This window comes from Periplaneta americana, chromosome 1 (genome assembly GCF_040183065.1).
Source record: "Periplaneta americana isolate PAMFEO1 chromosome 1, P.americana_PAMFEO1_priV1, whole genome shotgun sequence".
Lineage (NCBI taxonomy): Eukaryota > Metazoa > Arthropoda > Insecta > Blattodea > Blattidae > Periplaneta > Periplaneta americana.
In genome coordinates, this window is record NC_091117.1 from 53450499 (window position 1) to 53476227 (window position 25729).

The following is a 25729-nucleotide window of genomic DNA, read 5'->3' on the forward strand; positions in this document are numbered from 1 at the left end:
ATATTTGGAATCCTCGTCTGTCACCAAGGATAAGAGTTCAGCCTTACAAGTGTCTTCAATTCAGACAGCCCGGGTTCGATGTCCTGTCAGATCGTGATGAAATCTTTGGCGGACAAAGCAGGCGTTGCAGAGGGTTTTTTTCTGGGTACTCCAGTTTCCCTCTATCATTCCACCAATATTCTTTACTTCCCTCTTGTTTCATCTGTCATCTGCAAAGTTAAAAATAGACTGGGATGATGTCTTGGGGGTGGTACGGGTTTCCAATGTTGATAAAGAAAGGGCTTGGGGCTCCGTGCCATGGGCTTATGAATATATTCGTCTAGGGTATCCGGGCTGAGGTAGAATGGCCCGTCAGCACTGGATTCACAAATGCTACCCAGGTCATCTGTAGGACGTAAAAAGCATACCATGGGCCAAAACAAGACTAGCTGCAAGGATCCGTGTTAGGTGCAACTCTCAAAAAGCCAAGCCCGACCTCAGAAATGGACTTTTCTCCTCTGCAAGGCTAGCAGAGTCCAGGGAGGTCTGAATCCACCGCATCTGGAGATGTAAGCAACCATTTATTTATGATGCAACACATTCGTTCATTAAGTTATAATGAAGCTTACAACGGATTAGTATTAATTACTACACTGGCTTACTATTCAGCTATTTCTAATGCCAAGGCCATTGCTAACGCAAGTGACCCACAGAGCGTATCAGTGCAAGAGTTCAGTGCAGCTTCACACTTGAAGGTCACGTTCAGTTTTTAATTATCGTACAACCATGCCATCGGTGTTTTAATTGGTTATTTAAGACCCTGTATCAGCTAGTTCACGCCGAAGTAGAGTCTGGCGAGGCGAGGTATTAAGGAAAACATCACCTTCATTTCTCAAAAGAAACAGCAGCAACTGTTGCGTCATTTCTTAAGTAGGTCCCAAAATTTTTTGTAACAAAAAGGCAGACAGTTTCAGAATCTCCTTTCTTAATTTGCATAAGTAAATAACATTATAGTGGTAGTCGCCTTAATTAAAGCAAGGGAGAATAGTTTGGTTCTATACAGGCTACAGGAAGTTTTTAGATGTTAGATGCATGTTAACTCGCCTAGTGTTCATTTGAAATCCGTTTACAAGTGACTATACTTCGTTCCATGATGTCTGACAGGAGAAGTACACAGCGCCAGCAGAGGAGGAGAGAAGTATAATTGCTATTCAACCAATGGCAGAGGTCTCATTCCTAGTTTGTCTTGAAATTGGGCGGTGTAGAATGCTTCAGATTGCCCAACTTCAAGTCAAGCGTGGAATAAGACCTCTGCCATTGGTTGAATAGCAATTACACCTCTCCTCCTCTGCCGGAAATATATACATCTCCTGTCTGGATATGGAGAAGAATGGAACGTGTGAAGTGGAGAGACAGAATAAGAAATGAGCTTATGTTGGAAAGAGTGGGTGAAGAAAAGATGATGTTGAAACTGATGAAGAAGAGGAAAAGGAATTGGTTGCGTCACTGTGGATGCACTGGAAGTAGTGGTGAACGGGAGAAGAGTTCGGGCAGAAGAAGATATCAGATGATAGACGACATTACGATATATGGATCATATGAGGAGACAAAGAGGAAGGCAGAAAATAGGAAAAATTGGAGAATGCTAGGTTCATAGTGAAAGACCTGTCCTTGGGCAGAACGATGAATGAATGAATGAATGAATGAATGAATGAATGAATGAATGAAGTATAGATGCAGTGGTTCAATAATGCTTAACAGCATAAGGTTCTGAGCCATCTACTATAGCTTACAGCTCCGATTTGTCACTATGTCACTATCTTTTTCGGACAGATTATGCTTCCTTGGAACATAGCTACATGCGCCTGAAAAACTAAATAAAAAAAGCGAATAAAAATTAGTAGCGGTATTTTCTCTGCACCAAAAAAATGTATCATTAGTATAAATCAATGAATAAGAGACGAGTATTAGAAGTGGAGTGAATGTACAACAATAAAATTGTGTTATATTCATATCATTTGAATAAATAAATACTGTATGTTTATGTTGTGTAGCCTATGTATGTTTAGTTAACAGTCCGAAGGCCGGTTGAAACCTCACAGTCATAAGTGATACCAATAAGGCATCCAATTGTTCTTCCTCTGACACATATTGTCAAGTGCGATGTACTGCCTGACAATATTTACTGTGGGCCATATTAATAAAAATTGATCAAATTTGCGGCATGTACACTTTGAAGGCTATGGTTCTGGTAACAATGCGATGTGGAATTGTTTTTATTTATTATTGTTTTATTATATGATGTAAAGTTTTAATTTCTTATATTTTTATTTCATTTCACTTCAAATAAAGTAATGATTCACATTCCTATGCATAATTGAGGCGCTCAGCACACAAATGGCCCAACCCAAAACATTTTCATATTGAGTTTATTGTTTTAAAGAGCACCTCATATTATTCTCTTCAAAGACATGTAAATGGGCCTTAATTATCATTCCCAGTTTTTCCATGAGATTTCAGCACAATTTTCGCGCACTGTTACAAAGAGGTAAAGTGGAAATATAATTTTGTGGGTTGGGCCATTTGTGCGCTGAACGCCTCAATTGTCAGATACAGCCTATATGCCGTTGTTAGGGTAATACGAACATATCAATTAGATTAGATTAGAAAATAAGGAATATGCAGAAAGGGTAGACATTTGAACAAACATAAAAATGAGAAAGGCAATTACTTAAATTATTTAAATTTAAAAATTTAACTATCAAAATACGAGCGGTACTATGACACAGTGCAACATAACTTCCAGCATAGAACTGAAGAAATTAATTTCCGCGGAACATGTGTTTCAATTGCCTGCAAGGTCGCAAAATGGATGACTGACGATTTTTCAAAGAGGATTAGGCCTGACTTATATGTATTACGGTACTCTAAAGGCTATGACACATCTCCATATGGAATTTTCTTCGCAGATTCTTCAGATGTAAGTCAGGCTATGTGAATCTGTATCAAGGCCAATGAATGTCGAGAAATGGATTATAACAGGACATAGATGCTGACGCCGACTTATAGGCGAAGTAATTCATTCCAATTAGAGATCACGAACAATGAAGTCCACAGTATTCCAGACTTGATATTGTTGCACTTTCATGAGGTCAATCGGCAATCTACTTAGAATCTAACCTAACCTAAGCCAAACTAACCTAATCTAAGGTAACAAAGCCTAACGTAACCTAATACATGTAGGCCTACTTAAACATTGCATTAGCCTACCTTACCTCTACGGCCCTCCCTGATGTATGAAATCCAATCCGCAATCGTTGACTCAGCTACCTCAGGTACATTGATCTCGTGGCACTTCTTTATTTTCTGATAGTACGAGTACTTAGAGCAAACGTACACATCACAATAAGAACTCTCTTGGTAGACAATTTCGTAAGATTGAAAAACGTATTATTATTTGCATCAGACAACTGAAATCGTCAAACAAAACAAAAATGCCATATTTCGTTATTTCGTGAAATTCAGGGTACGATTCTCCACAAAGTAGGCAGTCCATAGGTATTTTCTTGGAAGCAGATCTTTCTCCCGGCACCATAATTGAGCTCCTTCAATTTTAATAATTCTCAGCAACGTAAAATTGACATAATCACCACCAGCTTCCATTGCGATAACACAAATGAACATGTACAATTTTATTGGGCGCAAATCATTATGTCCACCATACGTGTAGAAACAAAAGATACGTATCGCGAAAATATGTTTGAAAATTCCCTCTTTTTACGTGTGTACACCAGTGACCTCAACATTATAAACATTTTAGTATAGAGCTCAATGGTGTACACCTGTACACTAACGCTAAACTTTCGTAATGTCACGCTAAGTGGGTAAGATTGAAGAAACAGCTGCAAAACAATTCGCGGAGTACGAAGGGAACTTTCTCTGTGCTAGTTTAGCCCTATTGTAGTGTTTATGTAAACTATTATATTATAATGCACTATCGTAAATTTCATAACAGATTCGAATACAACACTATTCATTTATACAATCGAAAAGTAGTTTCCTATCGATTAAGTTTCGACTGCTACTGCAGCGCCATCTGTGAGCAGATATGCGAACAATGTAAGAACATTCATAAATTTGGGGGGTATAGGGGAAACACATCTCAAATTTCCTTATAAATATTTTTCATGCATCTTTTCACGATTATATTCCTTACATTTACGTCATATCGAACACTTCCACTGACCTTTCCATTTAACTTCATGTCATTAACTTTTTTTTATCTTTTCCCATAAGAATGTTTGCCTGTAAGCCTCAAAAGCTTCGCCACTGTCTGAAACTTTGTATGAAGTAATCCATGCACGCGATGACATTTAGCTTTACCAGCAGTGGAGTTCTGAACTAGCAGAGATCATACCAACGTCACGTGTACACTCAATCAAAAATATCACTATCCAGCTAAATATATATCAGTTGCTGCTATTGTCTGTTAGTGCAGAACCGAAATGTTTGAAAGAAGTGGCCTTTCAAATAAGAAAATTAATTTATATTGAAAAGTAACCTATTCCATGTGGTTTAACAATGGAAATTCTGCCAGGAAATTCACCTCGAAAAGTCATTAATTCACAGGCTAGAAATATAATTCACAATGTTCTAGAATTCTCCTGAAGAGAAAAAAACGAAAGGTCTCCTTACATCTATGGACAAAGCCGTAGAGAAAACAGCAAAAGCAGTGAAAACGTTGTGGAAAACTGGTAAAGAATGAGAGAAAGCATAAAATTTCCAATTTTGTTGCAGTTTCATTCTCCAAGTCTGTTCAGAAAGTTCCAAAATTATTTTTTTTCCGTACATATTTGGGAACTAGTGAATATGATCACCTTTGAAGTACTCCCCTTCCGTGTTTATTTTTATTTTATTTTATTGGGTTATTTTACGACGCTGTATCAACATCCAGGTTATTTAGCGTCTGAATGATATGAAGGTGATAATGCCGGTGAAATGAGTCCGGGGTCCAGCACCGAAAGTTACCCAGCAAATTCCATGTTTATGCACTGCTCTCAATGCCAATGTCACCTCTGAAAACAGTCCTGGGTAGACCTTTTTCAGGATCATGCGTAGTTCCATCAGCAAATTTTCCATAATGTAGTCAATTGTCTGAAATCATTGTCCTTTCAAAGTGGACTTTGGTTTCGAAAATTAGAAAAACGTCAGCTGGAGCCAGATCAGGCAAGTGAAGTGGATAAGTGAGCACAGTAGTTTGTCTTGGCCAAAAAGTCACGACTCAATAATAATGCATGTGTTGCAGGGTTATCATGATGGAGAAATCAGTAGTTGTCTCTCGACATTTTCTCTTAAGATGTTTAGCACACTGAAATAATACCAACGATTCACAGTTTGTCCCTCACTTAAGAATTCGTCATGCACAACCGGGATGTCAAAAAAAAAAAACTCACCATGACTTTCACATTCGAACTAACCTGAAATGACTTTTTGAGTCTCAGACAATTTTTTTCAGACATACTGTGAGAAATTAATTTTTGTTTTCACTATGTATCCAAAATATACCCACTTTTGTCATCAGTCATATCTGTAATTGAAGAATGTGATTCCAAAACGCATTAAGTCCATTTTTTTAGTGGTCTATGGACTGAGGAAGTTCTCAAATGACATACACAATAACATAAAATGTTAGATAAGAACTGGCGTTATTTTGAAAGAAAAAAAGCTTAAAATATAAGAGGTCTCAAGCATAATCATATATGTATAAATCATAAAAATGGCCAAATGGACTGAGCAAGTTTTGGGATCACACTCTTCAATTAATTCCTGGCGTAATCCAAAAGACCCTTATAGATGACTACATTAGTGTCTCTCTGATACTGTGATGCTGTGCCAGAAGTCTTGGAACAAACTCTGCAACTACCCAATACATTTTCAATTTTGTCAAGAGAATGTCATGACATGATCTTACATATTTATTGCACTCTTTTGCTAATTCCAGAACTATCGATAGATAATTAGGAAGCACGAACACCATGAGTGTCATGAGATGAGTCCTCCTCAATGTGGGTTGTCAACTGTTAACTGCCGACTATCCTTAAATCAGTTAAACCATTCACGGTGCCCAGGTACAGCTCATACACTGAATAGAAACTATTTTAATCATTTCATAAGTCTCCATAAACGTTCTTCCTAAAGGTACGGTCACACGTCGCTACTTTTGCAGCGCTGCAGTACAAAAAACTGCGCAACTCTTGTACTGTGACGTGTGAACAACGGTGCAACCCGAAAAGTAGCGGCTGCCAAACCTGCTGCCCGCTACTTTTCCATGCTGCGCACAGCTTAAAAGTAGCAACGTGTGAACAGGGTTCTCAGGGTTGCAGCCGCAGCATTTTTGATATCGGTTTTGTTGAAACTTTTGCTGTGGTTGCAACCAGTGTTACCACCCAAATGTGCCAATGATACTTTTGTTTGGATATATTTTAATGTTAAATGTGATGAAAATAAATTATTTGTAACAGTTATTAAATACACAACACAGTCTGAGCATAATTGCTGATGATATAATTAATTTTTTTTTATTTTCCGTAGCGTAGTTCCAAACAGGAGGGTTGCCAACATTGATTACGCGAATATACTGTTGGTTATCATTTAAGTATATAGGCGTTTTTAAAAGATTTATAGTAAAAATAATGTCAATTTCTGAATACTAGATATGACAGAAAACCAAATAATAGATAAGGAAGCTTTCGCATGAGTTTCTTAATAATGCGAACATAACCACAAAATGTATATTGAGAAGTCAACACGGAGATGGAAACGTGCAGCATGACTGTGGCTGCAAAAGTAGCACCTTGTGTGTGAACAGACTCACAACCTCCAGTTGCAACTTTTGCAGTACTCGGGTTGCGCAGCACGAAAAGTAGCGCGCTGCTTTTGGCTTACATGTGAACATGACATGCAACTTTTGCAGCTGCAGTACAAAAGTTACGCTGCAAAAGTAGCTATGTGTGACCGTACCTTTAGATGAAGCAAAATTTAATGTTAACACATTACTCACAAAAACCTGCCGTCTCTAAAATGCAAAACACTCCACACAACAAGAAATAGCTGCATGACAACGTGCAAATAGAAGATTAAAGAGAAAGTATACCACTAAGCAGCACCACTTGCTGACATTACTAAGAAATCACGTTGATATGCTATTCCAAACACTCTGGGACTTTTGAATGGACTTTGTACAGAATCATTGCTAATCAAATACAAATAACCGAGATTTTTGTGAGCAGGAGATAAATTAGAAGAATAATGAATACAATCAAAACCTGCCCAATAGATTACATTCCGGGGCTTTATACAAATAGTGGGATAAGACGTGCATGTTCATCAAAATATCGAATCAATTATTTTCTTTTTTGTAACATTATGATGTTTCCTTCAAATTCTATAGAAAGTATGAAACAACCCATACAAATGTAAAATACAAATGCATGTGGTTTGTTCCACTGAATATAAAGATGTCTTGTTTCACTTTATGTATAGGATGCAGTGGAATACTTGGTGAGAGGAAGGAATGCGAATTTATGGTAATTGTTAGGTTAAATTTAAAAGTAAACTTCAAACTTAAAATGAAAATCTTCTATTAGAAGAAATTTTGTAGCGAATATATCATTTCTGTCTTGAAAACATATATCCCTTGTACAGATATTAGGAGTCTATAGAATTAAATAATATATAAAGTACAAATCTTAATTTAATTTCGAAATGAATAGTTCAGACATAATACTAACTACAATACAATATGTCTATCACACTGGATGGTACAATTTTGTATTGGGTGAGATGAGGGAAGTTAGTTGCAATATTTACACCATCTAAACTTACATAATACATTTTGGAGGATTTATGATACACTTCCCTTCATATAAAAAAGTTAGGTCCAGTATAGCAGACGAGAAAATAAAAAATGAAAACAAAATTGAAAAATGTAAAAAATATAACAGCAGAAACAGGATTAATAGAAACTCTTTTTTCAATACAAATTACATTATTAACTTATAAAATATTGTTTTGGCAATAGATTAAAATATGATTGTGTAATTACAAAATGAATAATTACTACATATGCAAAAACCATCATTGTATATATGTATGTATAATTTACGAACATCAATTGTGATTTAAATTGAATAGAGAAAACTTTTCAGCCATACTACAACTACACCTCAATAGATTTCGCAGTGAGATATCATGAACCTAGTTGGTTCATTACAAACTACAACTCTCGTACATATAACCTAAAATAATGGTTTCCTTTTTCAGAAACATGTTATAAAACTACCTGAAGTAATACTGAAGTCTGTACTTTCCATAAACAGCAAGTGTAGTACAAGATCAAACGAAAATTAATCACAATTTATTTACAATATTAAAAAAAAAAACTGTCAGAGATATGCTCACATAAATAGATTACATACTTTACATCTTTCTAGGTAAAAAAATATTTGGCAGTTACCCCGATTTTTGGGAAACAAAAAATCAAATTACATTCTCAAACAGTCATTTTGCGGAAATATGTGGCCCATTAATTATGTAAAATGTTGGTATAGACGCATCAATATACTAGAGACAAATCAGCATTTGTCATCTCTTTTCTTATCTCTTAAATAGCCAATTTTACATGCATGTCAGGTATTTTTTGTAATTCTTTTCACACTCTGATTTGTTTCATTAAGGAAGAACTGAACATGATTTACAGTTGCAGTATTTTGTAAAATGGAAGCAGAAAAATTTACAGATTTGTTCAGCCTACATTCTTAAATTGTGAGTACTGCATGTATACATTATAATATTTTACTCTATTTCACTATTTCCTACAAACCAGCACAGTATTTTCATTTTTAAAAATGATAAAAAAAAGGGGTAAAGAATTTTTAGAAAAGTAGTAATACTGTAGGCCTATATAAATTACAACACTGGTTTATTGCAGTATCATTTCTTTAGTCCCATCGATGTCATAACCAAATGCAACTGTATGTGAAAAACAGTATTTTCAGTATCACGGACATTTCAAATATGTACATCTAAAGTTAATTTTACAGCAGTCATACATCTGAAGTTTGATTAGGGTAATATGTTACTAGTCAGTGATGTATGCAATCAAGGGGGGGAGGGAAGAGGAACTGGCCACCCTACTCTATTATCTCTCGGCTTAGTTGCCTCACGAGTGATGCCTTATTGGTATCATGAGATTCAAACCTGTCTTCAGACAGTTGACTAAACAACAACATATGAGAACGTATAAAAATAAATTACAAATACCAGTAATTTAGAAAACAAAATTTTTTCTAAACAGCTACTAGAAAACAAAATTTTTTTCTGAACAGCTACAACTTTTTTACATTTACTGATACTGAATTGAAAAGTTAGATGTATGCCCACTAAAAAGAAAACTTTCGAGACAATTGAGGCTAGAGGAAATACTAATATGATCAACAAATTATATATTCTGCTCATCAAATTATAATAGAAACTTGTAATTCTGGTAGTAATCTAGTAAAAGATATTTTCTTATTTTTTCTTCCTTCTCCATTATCGAGTTATAAACATAATTACCTTTCCATTCTATTGTGAGTTATATGGTGAAAAATAACATATAAAATGTACATATAATCTAAATGCTACAGAAATAGGAGGCTACAAACACTTACGGATTTCCCATACAAGTATGTAAATAAACAATACAGAAACTCAAAAATCAATTTATCAATAATATTTTCCTGTGAGGGTTAAAGATAAATGTACGTTCTTTAGTAATACATTTTTTTGTGTAATTCTCAATACCAAATGACTTTTAAAATTTAAAAACTGAACACATGGAATGCTTAATGTTCGTTTCATGTAAGACATACAGATATTTTCTATAAAGAAATCTACAGCAATATCAGTTATGTTTCGTCATATTAGGTGTTTTTTTTTTTTTTTACAAATCAATTCTATGTTCATGAAATTACCTATGCTTCTCGACACCAGCAATATGTATCACCCATGATCATAGAACGATTGATGGCAAGTTAAGAGCCCTGCCATTGAAAGGGAGGAAAAAAATGTTCATAATAGATCAAGTGAGACAAAAGCATAACAGATATGTTGCCAAAAATCATGCTATAATGTCACTCAAATTAAATTTTTGAAATAGATGTTATGTAATTAGGCAGTGAATGTTATTCTTTCTTTACTGCAGAAAATTGACATGTGATAAATTACCTACATGTACAACAATAAAATAAAAATGATTTTTTGTTACCCAAATGCTGGTAGCATTCACTTTTATTCAAATATCAAGCATATCTTCTTTTCGTAATAGAGACCCAGGTTCAAATTTTGACATGTTCAGAGTCGAACATGTAAACAGATAAAATTGTAAGGCTAATTTTACCTACAAACATTTTCCACCACCTTACCACTCCTATACACCCATACCTTCAAATTTCTCGACGAAATACAATTCACCAGAAATTCAGTCTACATCTATTGTCGAAACAAAAATAAACTAGCCAATTCAGATTAATGCCAAGGCCCAATCAGTCTACAGATGGCATATGTGCAATCAGTGCATAATAAAAATTAACCTCACATCCATGCTGAAATCCCTCTAAATAAAAACACACCAAATTGTTTCATTAATGCAGAAAATTTATATTTTCTGTACATATCAATATTTTAAGGAACTATTATTATGAATTTGTAGGTGCATGCAAAATGACGTTGTAAACCCTTAAATAACCTATGAACTATTAGGTATAATTGTTTAACTATATCAATTTTCATGGACATGTTAGAAACAAAAGTAAAGATTTTATTAATAATATTTGTCTTAATTTTCATAATGACACTCTTCTAAATGTGTTAGTGTGCACATACGTAGCACCAACATAATTATAATTGCAACATGTATGTCAAGGTTTTCTAAAAAAAAAAAAAAAAAAAAAAAAAAAAAAAAAAAAAAAAAAAAAAGTAACACATTCACAAAAATGCCATTTTTTCCCTATTATATGTAATTGGCGAACATAAAAAAAAAATCTTGTACTGCTCAGCAGAATCTAATAAATAAGATAAAACAGACTAGATTTAAACAATAAGAAAGAAAAAAACAGTACCTAGAAAACTTCTAGTAGGCATTAGTGCTACAGTACATAGTCCACAACAGTGTTTTTGTTAACTAATGCTAAGTTCTTGGCAATAAAGCCATTAACTCTCTTACTTTCCAATATTCCTGACACACAGTGACTTTAGAGGAAAGGGCTGGAATCACTGATGATGATTCTGATCCATCTTCCTGAAGACTGCACAATGGATAAAGAGGTGAAGAAATAATTCTTATTTTGTTCAAATGCTTTGACAAATAGTCATGCCCTTGTGAAATTGCAAGGATACAACTCCACTTTTCCTTGGATACTCAGGAATTATATTTTGTACACTGAGATTATTTTAAATTTCGTGGAAATTATGTGATAGTATATCTCTCGATATTTTGAGTTGATTACTATTTTAACTGTTGAAAATGATAAAGTTGACATGGAATTTTGTAAGATTTTTGTTCCTTTCTTAGCAAGACAGCTAAGGATACCAGATAATCCACAGTATGTCAGCACTTACTGAAAAACTCATGACAACACTATTAATTTCTAGAAATATATGATTCCGAAAAATTAAGACTAACATTTTTAACACAATATTTGCAACAAGTTTTGTTATGCATATTTCTGTTCAAATAATCTTCATTTAGTGAATAAAGTAATAACAGGGTGTGATTTTCCATGCTCCTTCAATGTTTAAATATCTTAACATAACCACACACATGGAAAATAAAGTGATCATAAAAAATGAACAATTCTGCATATTATTCAGTCAACTGACATAGTTCAATTTTATAATCGTTGATCATTACAGTTTAAAATTGTGGATCCTATTTCAGATATCACTCCAAATGACTCTGAAACTTGTTGAGTCATGGACTTATACATGACATAAGAACCTAGGAAAACTGATGTCTATCAATTCCCCCCCCCTCCCTACTAAAAAAACTATACATACATTTTATCATCACGAAGTGGTACTGTCCTCACAACATATGATGATAATGATGATGATGTAACTGACATGTTATTTATGAAAAGAAACTACATCCAATATACTATTATAATATGTACCCTGTTCTCAAAACAGCAATAATTCCAACACATGGCTCTTTTAATGCATTATTTCCAAATGTCATCTTTTATTAAAGTCTGAAAACTCTACTGAAGAAAAATAAATAAATAAATATATATACACAAAAAATATAGAATCTCAGTAGATTCAAACTGAACGAAACGGAACTTACAAGGAGAGAACCATAACTTGGACACATACAGTTCATTCTGAGATGTTTAACACATTTCCAAACACTCTAACAACTTGAAATATCATACCACCTTACATTTTCTACAAAATAAATATTATGTAACCTGTAGTAAAATTCTCGGTATATGGAAGAAAATGTTTATATACATAAATATAGGCCTGCAAATACTTTGTTTTCAAGTTACAATACTTAAACAATTTTACACATTCACTATTAACCATCAAATGTACTGAAAAAAAAAAAAGCATTTTTATTTTCGAGTGCAAAAAGGCTCAAAATCTTAATTTAACTTGTGCACATAAAAATTTCTTTTGTAAAAAAAAATATAAGTTCCTAACATAGGAGTATACATTTGAAATACAACCAATCTGATTGAAAGCAGACTAAAATGAAGTGGAATTGTCAATTCTTTACTTAATGGCCACTTTCAACAAAATGCTGTTCAGCGATATGATACAGCAATACTGAACAGTAGAATGAGAACACTGGAAGAAGTCCGTAATAAATCCTACATAACCTGGAATTATTACAATATATTAACAAGTAGACCTAAAGTTCTCTTTCACACTGCTGACTTCGTAAAAGCCAAGTTAAACCAATCTTATCCTAGATTCTCTTTGGGATTCAACTACAAACAGAACATAGGTAAGGAATTCTTGTCTACACCATTACTTCCAGAATGTTTCTGGGATTCACTAATCCTTCCATAAAGAGTACTGGCGGCTTTTCACTGGAGTAAAATGACTAGAGTATGATGCTCAGCACTCATGTCAATTCTATGATTGGGAGTTCTATCCCCATCTCATTACAGTCCTGCATTTTTCACTTTTATTTTTTGGTCAAAATTGATGTTATTTTTCAATGTTTTTAAAGGGTATTTTACTGTTACTTCAGAATAAATATGGGAAATGTCTATTATTATTCAGTTGAGAAGCTTTTGTCACCTAGTCTGCTGTCAAGAAATCCGAAACTTAGAATTTATAAAACAGTTACATTACCCGTTGCTCTGTATGGTTGTGAAACTTGGACTCTCACTTTGAGAGAGGTACAGAGATTAAGGGTGTTTGAGAATAATGTTCTTAGGAAAATATTTGGGGCTAAGAGGGATGAAGTTACAGGAGAATGGAGAAGGTTACACAATGCAGAACTCCATGCATTGTATTCTTCACCCGACATAATTAGGAACATTAAATCCAGACGTTTGAGATGGGCACGGCATGTAGCAGGTATGGGCAAATCGAGAAATGCATATAGAGTGTTAGTTGGGAGACCAGAGGGAAAAAGACCTTAGGGGAGGCCGAGACGTAGATGGGAGGATAATATTAAAATGGATTTGAGGGAGGTGGGATATGATGATAGAGACTGAATTAATCTTGCTCAGGATAGAGACCGATGGTGGGCTTATGTGAGGGCGGCAATGAACCTGCAGGTTCCTTCAAAGCCAGTAAGTAAGTAAGCAAGTAATTTTACCGTTACTTAACAACACTGTATCAACTGCTCAGTTATCCAGCATCAGTCGAATTGGTTACAGGGAGAAGAGTCCAAGAATTCATCATAGCTTTCAATTTCATTCCCAAAGTTTTTCAGTGATACTATGTTACATTTCATGAATTTAGCGATTTGTTGTTTCTCTTTCCGGTGTTTTTGTGGAAGAAAGAAAGCAATGTAATATAGCATGTACTTTACTAATACAAGTCAAATTTATCTATTGTTAATTACGGCAAAGACATCATAATGTTCAAACACGTTGAAAGGCCAAGACCACGAGTGGTTTCTGCCAATATTGTTCCCAATCACCATTTACATCATAAGTCTATAATAAAATATCCATCTTGCTGTTGTCTTTAATGCAAGCCATAGAAACAAATAAGATTAAGATGGAAGAGAAGAATAGTATTCTGCTACGATATAGAAATAAGCTACACCCTACAAGACAATGACGTCAATACATACACAACTTCAGGATCAATTTCCTGTTAACTTTTCTAGATAATACCCATCTAGTCTATAGAATAGCTGGGAAGATTAGACCAGACTCAAAAACGCACTGAGAGGAAAGCACTTCCTCCCTTTCACTGACCACTAGAGAGGAGATGTCATCACAGTCTATTGCAGTGGTTTCCAAACTTTCTGAAGGCAAGATCCACATTTGGGCGGGACTTTTGTTTGCAGCCCCCCCCCCCCACTATTGTACCAGTACTCAACACCTATTCGAAAAAAACATATCCCTGTAAAATCGAAAACAATAAAGTGGATGTCACCCAACTTCTAATGTACTGGTGTCTGTAAGATGAGAAGTCTGAATATGCAAAACTATTTTCCGGTTCTTTTTGGTTTCTTAGATTGGCATTCCCCTCGCTTATATATTTTTTGAACACTTAACACTTTGAATAGTAGTTCGCAAGGCCAAGATGTTACTATAACCACAGATAAGATTGACTTGACAAAAATAAATTTAATTCATTACAGTGTATAAAAGAACTCGTGAAAAAGTTAGCTGCGTACAGTATGATATGACAAATACTGAGTTTGTTTTTACAGACATGCAATTAAGTTTGCATAATTTTAAACAATAGCTTTTCAAGTATGTTCCGGAAAAAACTCAAAACAATTACGACAGTTACAGATGGATACTGAATTCGTTTTTAGACAGTTGCCTTCAAGTGGCTGAAATTTATTTAAAAAAAATAAATTAATTAATAACTCAATGAAATATGTACCTACTGATGATGGAATGTTGAACTATACTTTTTTTTTTTTTTGCAGAATATAGATAGACCAGTTTTGTTTCAAAACCAGGCAAGAATACCTTGAGCATGCATAAGCAGCTCTTAAATCTTTTATAGCATTTGCAAACTCGTCTTTACACAAAATGAGTTTTTAGCCTATTTTTTTTTATTTTAGTAGGTTACTTTACAACGCTTTATCAACTTCTTAGGTTATTTAGCATCTAAATGAGATGTAGGTGATAATGCTAGTGAAATGAGTCCGGGGTCCAGCACCGAAAGTTATCCAGCAATTTCCTCGTATTGGGTTGAGGGAAAACCCCAGAAAAAACCTCAAGCAGGTAACTTGCCCCGACCGTGAATCGAACCTGGGCCACCTGGTTTCGCGACCAGACATGCTAACCATTACTCCACAGGTGTGGACTTCCTAGTCTATGATTGCCACCAAAACAAAAGCGAAAGGACTCTATTACACATATAAATGTTTTGCTCAAGTCTTACCTTCCCAGCTGTACCACTGTATCTGAAATTATTTAATTCAAATGCAGGACAATAAAAATCGTTAACAAGACTTCCTCCACATGACAAGTAAAGCTAACAGGACTTCGAACAAATATCAACTGGGCATTTTTCGACGTGAATTAAACTCTGGAAGAAGCACAACAGGCCTGTATCAGTGGCCTAAATGTACTTATGTTTGTCCCACTTTCTGCCTGTAATCTTCCATCACGACCATATTACCTTTCACCGAAATTTCGTACTTCTAATTATCTCTATATACTTAAATTCTGGGATGGTTGAAACAATGGAATTGAATGCTCCAAAAGTGTTACTCAAAATTCTCCATATTCATATCTCTTACTCAACCGATGAATGTAAATTCAATTAATCTATCGGGTTGATGCAGAAGTTTGTAGTGTTTTTTTTTTCTCTGTGACAAAAGTTTTTATTTGAGGTGAATAGAAGACAGATATTAATCACTAATACATTCTCATACATTATCTATGACTGTCTGCCAACGCTGGAGTAGTTTTTCAATTCCACTTCTGAAGAAATCTGTTGATTTGGAATTAAAGATGTCGTCAAGCCAAGTTTGTAAAGCATCTTCGTTATCAAAGGAGTTCCCTTGAAGATAGAGTAAGGAAAAGGTGGAAATCTGAGTATACAAAATCAGGAGAATATTCGGGATGTTGAATCTTCTCCCAACCAAGCTTCTGGATAGCTGCATTCGTCATATCAGTGGAGTGCAGACATGCATTATCGTGTTGCAGAAGCCCTTGATGTCTTCCTGGTCGTTTTTCAATTGCAGCCACAAGACTCCATAAAATTTTACGAAATTGACTTCATGAACAATACATATTAGGTTGACGCGTAAGTTTGTAGTGTTTTTGTTCATCTTCACAACATTGCACTGTTAGGAGATTGTGTAATGTTTGTCATTTTTCATTTGTTATTTGAAGTGTTGTGCTTGTAAATACATCTTGAATTTTATATTTGAAGAAAGTTTGTGCTATTTGTAGGCTAAAGAAAATGGAGTGTCAAGTGGAAAAAAAAGAACACTTCTGACATATTCTTCTGTTCCAGTTTAATAGAGCAAAGGCAGTGGAGGTGACCTGAAACATTTGTGCTGTGTGCAGGGAAAATGCTATCGAAGGAAGCACTGCAAGAAAATGGTTCTGCCGTTTCAACATACAACAGAAGATAAAGTTGTGTGTCTGGTAGGATAAAGAAGGTGTCTTGTACTATAAATTGTTTTCCAGGAATGTAACCATAACTGCCGACATGTAATGCTAACAACTGATGCCTTGCAGCCGCAATTGAAAAAAAAAATTACCAAAAAGATTGTAACATGATAATGTATGCCCACACTCCACTAACATGACGAAAGCAGCTATCCAGAAATTTGTTTAGGAGGTGATTCTACATCCCCCATTTTCTCCTGATCTTACGCCCTCAGATTACCACCTTTTCTGTTCTCTATCCAACATCTTCAAGGGAACTCTTTTGATAACGAAGATGCTTTACAAATTTGGCTTGACTGACTTCTTTAACTCCAAACCAGCAATTTCTTCAGACGTGGAATCGAAAGCACTGGCACAGAGACAGAGATACTGTTATTGCAAGTTATCTTGAACTTCCTGAGCGGGGACAGAGGGGCAAGGGAAGGAAGCGCGCAACGTGGGTGGAGCCAACCGAGTTGTTTGCACATGCTCCGCATCATAATCTTTTGTCAAAAAACATAGAACTACTTCCTTCACTGCCTACCAGTAGTGTTAACATGGAGCAGCAACCACAGGGTAGTAATTATGGTGAAATCACACCACAGCGGAGAAAAAGTAACGCTGTTATCCATAGCGGAGAAAGAGATATTATTGCAAATATAATTAAGTGTTGCGAGGAGGAAAAATTAAACAAATGTTTGTTGGAACCTCTTGATAAGGCATATGAGCGAGTGGCTAAATACTCTGGCAAAAGTATTAGTTCCGTGAAGAGAATTAAGAATAATATTGAATTACAACCTAATGAACCTCACGCTACTCCGGGAAAGAATAGGTAGATAATGTTTAGAAATTATTGCTATAATAGTTATGCACAATAGTGTGTGTACTGTGAGCGACATAATGGATTACTGTTGTAAGTTATTATTTTGTTATAGTTCTGCAAAACATATTATTTCATTCCAGAATTAGGAATTGTGTAAAGTTGAAGTGGACGACTTAGATCAACATGTCATTCGGTATACAATCGAAGAATTCTATCTTGTTCAGAAAGTAGTACCTACAATTAAGAAGATAATTCTGAATGGATGATGTCATTGACGAAATAATAATAATTTTGGACCAAGCAATGAAGATGATGACAATGATGGGAGCAATAATAGGATTATGGATTGTGTATAATTGTAAATTAATGTAAATTCAAATAATAAGCCTGTAAAATATTGTTATAAGAATATGTACATATTAGCTGTAGGCTGTAGTCATGTAGGCGTATATAATGTATAGAAATAGCTGTAGTAACTCTGCCATTACCGGTCTTTAGCCCGGATGAGAGAGGAGTGTACACACGATTATATTTAAATACTTACTCATTACAGGTTAATTAAAACCAGCTACGAAACCATGTTCTCCTCTCAAAACCGGAGTGTCGTGAGATGATAATGTCTGTATTGAACCAAGTTCTTTTACAGCATAGAGCCGTAAAGTGAAAGGACCAACATTTTCTGAAAAGAGTCACGTTACCCGAGGGAGGGGCATCCTTGCCGTGCCATTACGTTGATGAGTACATGCCGTACCAAGCAGTTCGAAAGACAGACTTAGGGGATGTAAGGTTCAAGATAACTTGCAATAACAGTAATGTAGAAGAATATATTAATGATTAATTTCAGTCTTCTATTCATATGAAATAAAAACTTTCGTCATAGCTAAAAATATGCTACGAACTTTTGCATCAACCCAATACCTTGTTCTTCCCGTATGACTTTCATTTAATAACGTGTGATTATTTTACAAAATAAGTCGGTTATTTTGACTACTTGCTTTAGTTTGGTCCTAAGAAATAAACCACATCCTGAAATTGTGATAACTGTTCATATTCTTATATTTTCACGGCAAACTTTTAAAACACAATCATTTAGGTGTAAAAAATAAATAAACGAAAAACGTATATCCAAAATAAATTAACATGGAAAGTATAGGAATTTTGCTGGGCCTTCAGAAAGGAACTACTTCATGTGAAAAATGTATAACTGCAAAACATACAAAAGAAGTTTTACTGTATATGCAAAATATGTTCAACTAAGGGTAACCTGTATCTACAAAGTTTCGTAACACTGTAAGCTCAAAAGTGGTTAGTGTAAAGACACAAATCCCAAACATAGTTCATTGTATTGCATGACTTTCCTTTACTAATTAAAGACGTTAATATTTTTAATGAATGTAAAGACTTTCAAGAGAAACTCCCCTCCCCTGAATGAAAAAAATTAAACAATTAAAAAAAATAACGAGAATTTGGCTATTATGTTTCTTTAAAACAACTCAGTAATATAGTATCCGAAATTACTTTGTAAGAGTCCTTTCAAGAATAAATGGGAGATTCGATCAAACTAAACACAAGGTTTGTTTTTTACTTGCATATCAACACATAATTTTGTACACAAGTTTCTTTGCTGGCAACAAAATATTATTTCTTATGAATTCACACTTCCACTTGTACAAATACTAAATAATGGATTTAATTTCCTTTCAATTTTTCACCAAACTATCCAATACACTGAAGCGGACTGTCAAGTATTTACGAGATTTTGGTCAGAAAATATATATTTATCTACATATATAATACTAGTGATCACAATATATCAAGATAAGATGATGTTTGCAAATAAAGGCAACTGACTTGGTACCCAGTAATTTTCAGCTACTTTTATCACACAACATATGTGATATTTTCTTAACGCGACCTAATATATTGTCAATTAACTAGATTATGTACAGAGCACCTCATTTCTCCGCCAGCCGGAAATTCACACACAAGCCATGTATGTGTGGTCAGCCTAAGTTCGCCATTATCAGTCCAAAATCACCTACTTTTGCTGCACAGGCTAGAATTGGACACCTTGTTATGGAATCTTATCTGCATCACTTTAAATTATCAGACACCACTATGTCAAAAAATGTTTAACGGAAGAAAAAACAATAGAACACATTCTACTTCAATTAATAATAATCTGTGGCGCTACAGCCCACGAAGGGCCAAGACCGACCAGCCACCTGCTGGCCTCACGACCACATGCTGAAGCAGAGGTGGACGATCATTCAACCAGAATGGAGGTATCGTGTGGTTAGCACGATGGGCCCGCCAGCCGTTATAGCTGGTGTGTGTAACCGGATTTCACTACCTATCGTAGCTCCCCAAGTGCATCACGATGCTGGGTGGGCACCAGTCCCATACTCTGGCCGAAATTTCATGAGAAAATTTCTTCCCCCATGAGGACTCGAACCAGCGCGCATTCCGTAACACGAGTCCCAGGCAGGATGCCTTAGACCACGACACCACGGCACTACCAACTATAAAGTGCAAGAAATTAACAAAAACAACTCATTATATGAAATTCTCACCAACCCACAGCTCCGGATAATTGCACATTTGATTTACGGTGGACATCATGTAATCAGCTTATAGCTGGACACATGTATTAAGAAGAAAGAAAGAAAGAAGTAAATAAGTCCTAAACCCCCTGCATATTTCTAGTCCTAAGTTTGATTAGTAACAGCATGTACACAATCGCATTTTCACTGAAAGAGTAACTATATTCTATGAATTACAGCCGCATTACAATGTAAATCAGGCGAATTTCTGCAATTGGGTTTTACAAAACACTGCGGACAGTTTTGTTGATCCACATTTGCAGTTGCAGAAGCAAGTTCAGACAGGTCTGTAATGTCTATTTAACTTCCATCCGGCCCCCGAATCCCTCAATCAAAGGAAAATAGATATGACAGTATCATCCCTACTTCACTGTGTAGTTGCTTAGACAAAAGTGATTTGTCCAGCATTCTGCTATTAAAATGAAATATATTTTTAGTGTTATATAGTGTGTTGCTATCAAAAGGTAAGTGACAGTGATGTTTCCATGTCTGGTATTATAATCCCTTCACATACCTTGTACCAATCCACCGCATGATGTCACTCATACTTGCAGATTCCAGGAAGGAAAACTCATTATGAAATAAAATACTAATTGTGTACATGCTATTTTTAATCAAAGTTACAAGACTATAAATATGTGGGGGTTTATGGATCAACAATGGCGCAACCTAAGCCAGCCACATACACATAGCTCATGCATGCATTCCCAGCCAGGGGCAGAAGAACACTCCGTATCTTCATCTTGATTAAAATGAGTTTCTACGAGAGGTAAAAAATAAAATCTTGCTTTCTTTCGTAATTCAAAATTAATGTGGTAAAAGATTCAATGTTAATAAATTTCGCCAATAATGACTGTAATAATTACTAAAATGACAATGAGAACACTGAGGAAGGAATAAGTCATTTAGACATTCTTTTAAATCTATAACATTGTAAGAGGTGACTTTCCATAGTATTAGCATTTTGTTAAATAATATCCTTTCAGTAATTCTATGGTATGTCTTCAATGCTAACATTTTAAAAATCAAATAATGTAACATAATTCTGAAAAAGAAAAACGTGATTTTTTTGCATATATAAAATAATATTTATTTAAATAATTATTCGTATTATTCACTGCTTTACCTATGAAATTGTTTTCTGCAATAGCATTTAAAGTTAAGAATGACTCTAGAAAATAGTCTTAATCTAACATGTTTTATATAAAGCATAATCACAAGGGGGTTTTGATTATGCACACAACTTTGTATATAATCACATTCACGGAAGCTTTAAAAAAATATTAGGACTGAAAATAACACATCCCAACATTATAAACCATTACACCAGTATTTCTCAGTCTGAAGAAATATACCCTCAAGAAACCAGCATTTCCTTGTGTGGCAGAGTGACTGTACTGCACATGTTTTTATTTCCTATTATTGTAGATAATTTCTCAATTGTAGACCATCAGAACATAATTAAAAGTCAATGAAGAATTCATATATGAATAACGATATTTATCATCAGATTTACAAACTATATACAAAATATTTTAAACTGATGTTAGCATTAGCTATTTTTATTCCATTTTGCATTATATTAAAATACAAAAGATCAAAAAGTGACATTTAGAAAACTGGGAACAGTACAGTCAACATCTCTTCACACATTACATGATATGTATTTGTATGTTTATCTATTAATATGCTTGTTTATTAAACCACCAGCAAACTGCAATGTGATAGAACATTCTAATACCAGACGTTGCATCCTGCAATTTGAAACTGTCCAGTTTAATTCAGTGTTTTGACATTAAATATGGCTGAGTTTTCTCTACTCAATTTATTTCAACCCTGTATGTTCATCCTCCTCTATTTCTCCTCTTTATATATATTTATATAATTTAATGAAATATTTTAAAAAATGAACACAAATAATGATTTGTAGGGGATGGTATGTCACAATCACCTCCGTTTCCGCGCAGACCATGTACTCCATTGAATGCCTGACCGAGGATGACATTTTCGTGGAGATGCTCTTCTCTTGGATGGAGAAGATCCAACAGGCCTTTTTAAGCCATCACTAGAAGATACTGATGGACTTCTTTTCTGAACAGGAACAGAAATGCCAGGTGATGAGGAAGACAGAGAAGAGCTTCGCAGTCGACGATTGTTGGAAATTCCAGCAACAAAGTAAGATGAGGAAGAAGAGTTTGGCAAACTGGTTACCACTACACCAGCAATATCAGGTATCTTAGTCATCCTGACACACGGTTGGTATTCCGATGAGCTGTGTCCACCAGTCGAATCTACACTTTCTGTCCTTGCTAGAGCAGATGCTCGTTTTTCTTGAACAATGGAAGGTTCGCTACCACCACTGGCAGAATTGTTTACCGATTTCCCCACTTCATTGTTGCTGTCATCCCTACATGTCCCTACCCTATCAGACTTCTCTGATAATTTATCACGACACACTGTTGCTTCATCTATTACTTTCTCAGCACTACCACAATTGTCTCTCTTCACTCCACTTGCAATGCGTTCTTCAGTTGATAAAGTCAACTTATCTGAAACATTCACACACTTTGCAGTCCCGTCATCTGCTGATGGACCATGTTCCTCAATCCTATTTACTTTATTTGTTTTTTTCTTCCCCCTCTGCTTTTCTGCTGGCCAACCTGTAAGATTTTTCTTCCGTTTCCTTTTCCTTCCACGTATCTGCAAGACCCTTCCTTCAAAACCATCAGAAAAAGTGATAGTCTCACATGTTGAAGAGGCTCCACATTCAGAACTGTTACACGACGATTCACCAAGGTGAAGTGATGGATTATTCAGGTAACTTAAACAGTCCTTGTTCATAAACACAGGTTCGTCCACACAGCGACATGTGGAGAACTCATCTAACAAAGTCACAACATCCATCTTAGGGCCACCACGACATCGGTTCTGAATCTGTTCCCTTGTACTTGATATTGAATGTTCTCCACTTAATTCTTCCAACACAACAGGATCTACATCCATTATTTCCTGATGTCTACCTAACTTCAATTCTAACTTCTTTGCCTTTGCATTAGAATTCTTTCTACTCTGCACGTTTTTCTTCGCACTTGACTTACGGTTCTTATCTATAAGTTTCGGAGTAGTATTAACTTCCTGCTTCAATTCATCACTGCTCATATCATTTTCACTACCACTGCCCTCCTCTCCCTCACTTCCCAAGCCAAACATTCTGTCTATGTTCCGTGCAATCTCATGGAGATCTGCATCAGATTCAGATTTGAAGTCCGAATTTGATCCTTGTACCACTGGAGTAGATTCAGGTGAAGTTGGAACCATCATGGATGTATTAGGGGATGTATTAGGCTCATCTTTAATCTCACTAGTTGCATCTCTACTGGCATTGTCTTCTTCAGCGGAATTGTTGCCAGTTGTATCATCTCTGAATTTATCCGGCTCTTTTCTACGCCTATGATGCATCAGACTTGATAAAATTGCCAAGGTTGAAGCATGACATCTGGGAGATTTTCTAGGTTTTTTGTCTAGCAAATGAGCAAACCTGTTGCGCCGCTTTCTCATTAAGCCAGAAGATCCTGATCCTCCACCCGGACCACCACACCCAGATGCAAGACCTTCTGGGGCTGGCATCTCATATGGCAAGAGAAAGGGTTTCCAATAACAGGAATCACTCATGAAAGAATACGCATAGAATTCTTCACCTTCATCCTGCCTTGTGTAGGTCTGATACCAAGGCTCACTTTGAGGAACAACTTCAAATGAGAAATGAAGTTTCTCCATGGATGAAAGCAATTCATTCTCTACAGACTCTTTCAAATTTGAGTCATCCTGTTCTTCTTTCTTTCTGTCATCTTCTTTCTCTTGCTTCTTCGCACTTTTACTCTCACTTTCTCCAACCACCTTTTCTTTGGATTCTTCCTGTGTATGGACAATATGCTCCTTCTCATTCGATATTTCATTACTGCATGTTACTACTTTGGTATGTGCACCGTTACAAGTAGCTTTACCCCCTTTAGATGTTGAGTCTGATTTAGAACTGCTTGGTGTACCTGCTCCTTGCTTGCTTCCACTGCTGTCCTTGTTGCTAACAGAGTTAACCTTGTTCTCAACAGAGGTCAAAGTAGGAGGAAGTATACTTCCTTGAAAACGAAGTCGGGAGCCAGGTATTTCAAACTTATAATAATCCAAATTGTCATGAATGAAAGCCTCAGCATGAGTCCGTCGCTTTCTCTTCTGCCGTGTTGCATTGCTGGTATCACAACTGCTGGCCAAGCTACAAGTATCTATTGAACCTACTGAACTTTCATCACACTGTAACATGTTACACTGGTTCCCATTTTCCCCATCAATTTTCAAATGAACTACTGGAGGTACATTGCAATTATTTCTTGAATTATTCTCGCCATCTTTTTTCTTTACATGTTTCTTATTGTCAACCAACTTTTTTACATTAGTATCTTCATTGCAATTGTCCTTCTTTGTGCTTTTATTCACTTTTGTTTTGGTCTTTTCCTCCTCCTCTTCTTCGGAAGAATCAGATGAACTGTCTTTCCGCACCGGTTCTCCGAACATAAAGCTCTCGGCTTCATCACTTAATAAAGTGAGTTCACTTTTCCTAACCCTTTGAAATTTTACAGTAACTGTTTCTTCCACTTTACTTTCCTTCTTAGTTCCTTCATGACCCTGTTCTCCATTACACTTCACACTATTGTTTACCTTCGGTGGAATACTCGACTCCACTTTCTCTTCTTTCACTTCCGACTTTAAAGGCATTTCAATTTCTCTCTGGGCAGGGAAGTACCCACTTGACCGAAGTTTACTATTTTTCAGTTCTAATTTGTAATAAGCTTTATTGTCCTCTATCAATTTTTCCTCAACAGACAATCTCTTACGTCTTATCACCTGACTATTGCCACTCCGACACATCGCAGACTTTACTTCTTCCTTGATGTTCCCACTCCGACACGGAGACTTTACTTCCTCCTTAATAACTAGGCCTGCTTTGGGCTTCTCGTCATCACTCCGAGTTAGAGGTATATCACGGCACGTACGGGCAGGCTGCGGTTCAGCAGAACTATGACCAAGGCGAGTCCTTACAGGATAGCCTTCGTCTTCTGCAGTAGTCCCCAGAAGATTGCTTGGAAGCCAAATCTGGCCTCGGGAACGCAGATGGTGTCCTGAATCACTGCCCGTTGGAGACAACTGCTGTTGCAGTGAAGGAGATGTACTGCTGCAGAAGGAAGCTGATGCCCTCCTCACTCGCTGAGGTCTGCTACTTCCTCCCCCTTCTCCTCCTCCTTGTATCTCCCACTGCACTCGCCTTATGTTGCCAGAGAGAGGGCTTTTCATTCCACCATGCCTTGTGTCATAGCAATGACTCCATATGCCATTGCACTGTACCTGTAAATTAATAAAAACAAGTTTGTCTCAATAATGTTCAATTAAATACACAAAAACAAGAGTTCTATGTGAAG

General features: G+C 35.8%; 2 protein-coding genes across 4 annotated transcripts in view; both read right to left on the reverse strand.

Moving 5' to 3' along the window:
* LOC138695741 (F-box/LRR-repeat protein 2-like) overlaps positions 1-3718 on the reverse strand; it is a 101103-nt gene extending 97385 nt beyond the window's left edge. The window contains exon 1 of the mRNA XM_069819912.1: positions 3255-3718. The gene's annotated coding sequence lies outside the window, so the exon portion shown is untranslated. The remainder of the gene's footprint in view (positions 1-3254) is intronic.
* Positions 3719-15070: 11352 nt separating this feature from the next.
* The window catches only part of LOC138695727 (protein chiffon-like), a 56056-nt gene continuing 45397 nt past the window's right edge, over positions 15071-25729 (reverse strand). For all 3 annotated transcript variants that reach the window (XM_069819872.1, XM_069819862.1, XM_069819880.1), the window contains exon 9: positions 15071-25655. In XM_069819872.1, the coding sequence (XP_069675973.1) occupies positions 22206-25655 (3450 nt within the window). In that variant the 3' untranslated portion in view covers positions 15071-22205. The remainder of the gene's footprint in view (positions 25656-25729) is intronic.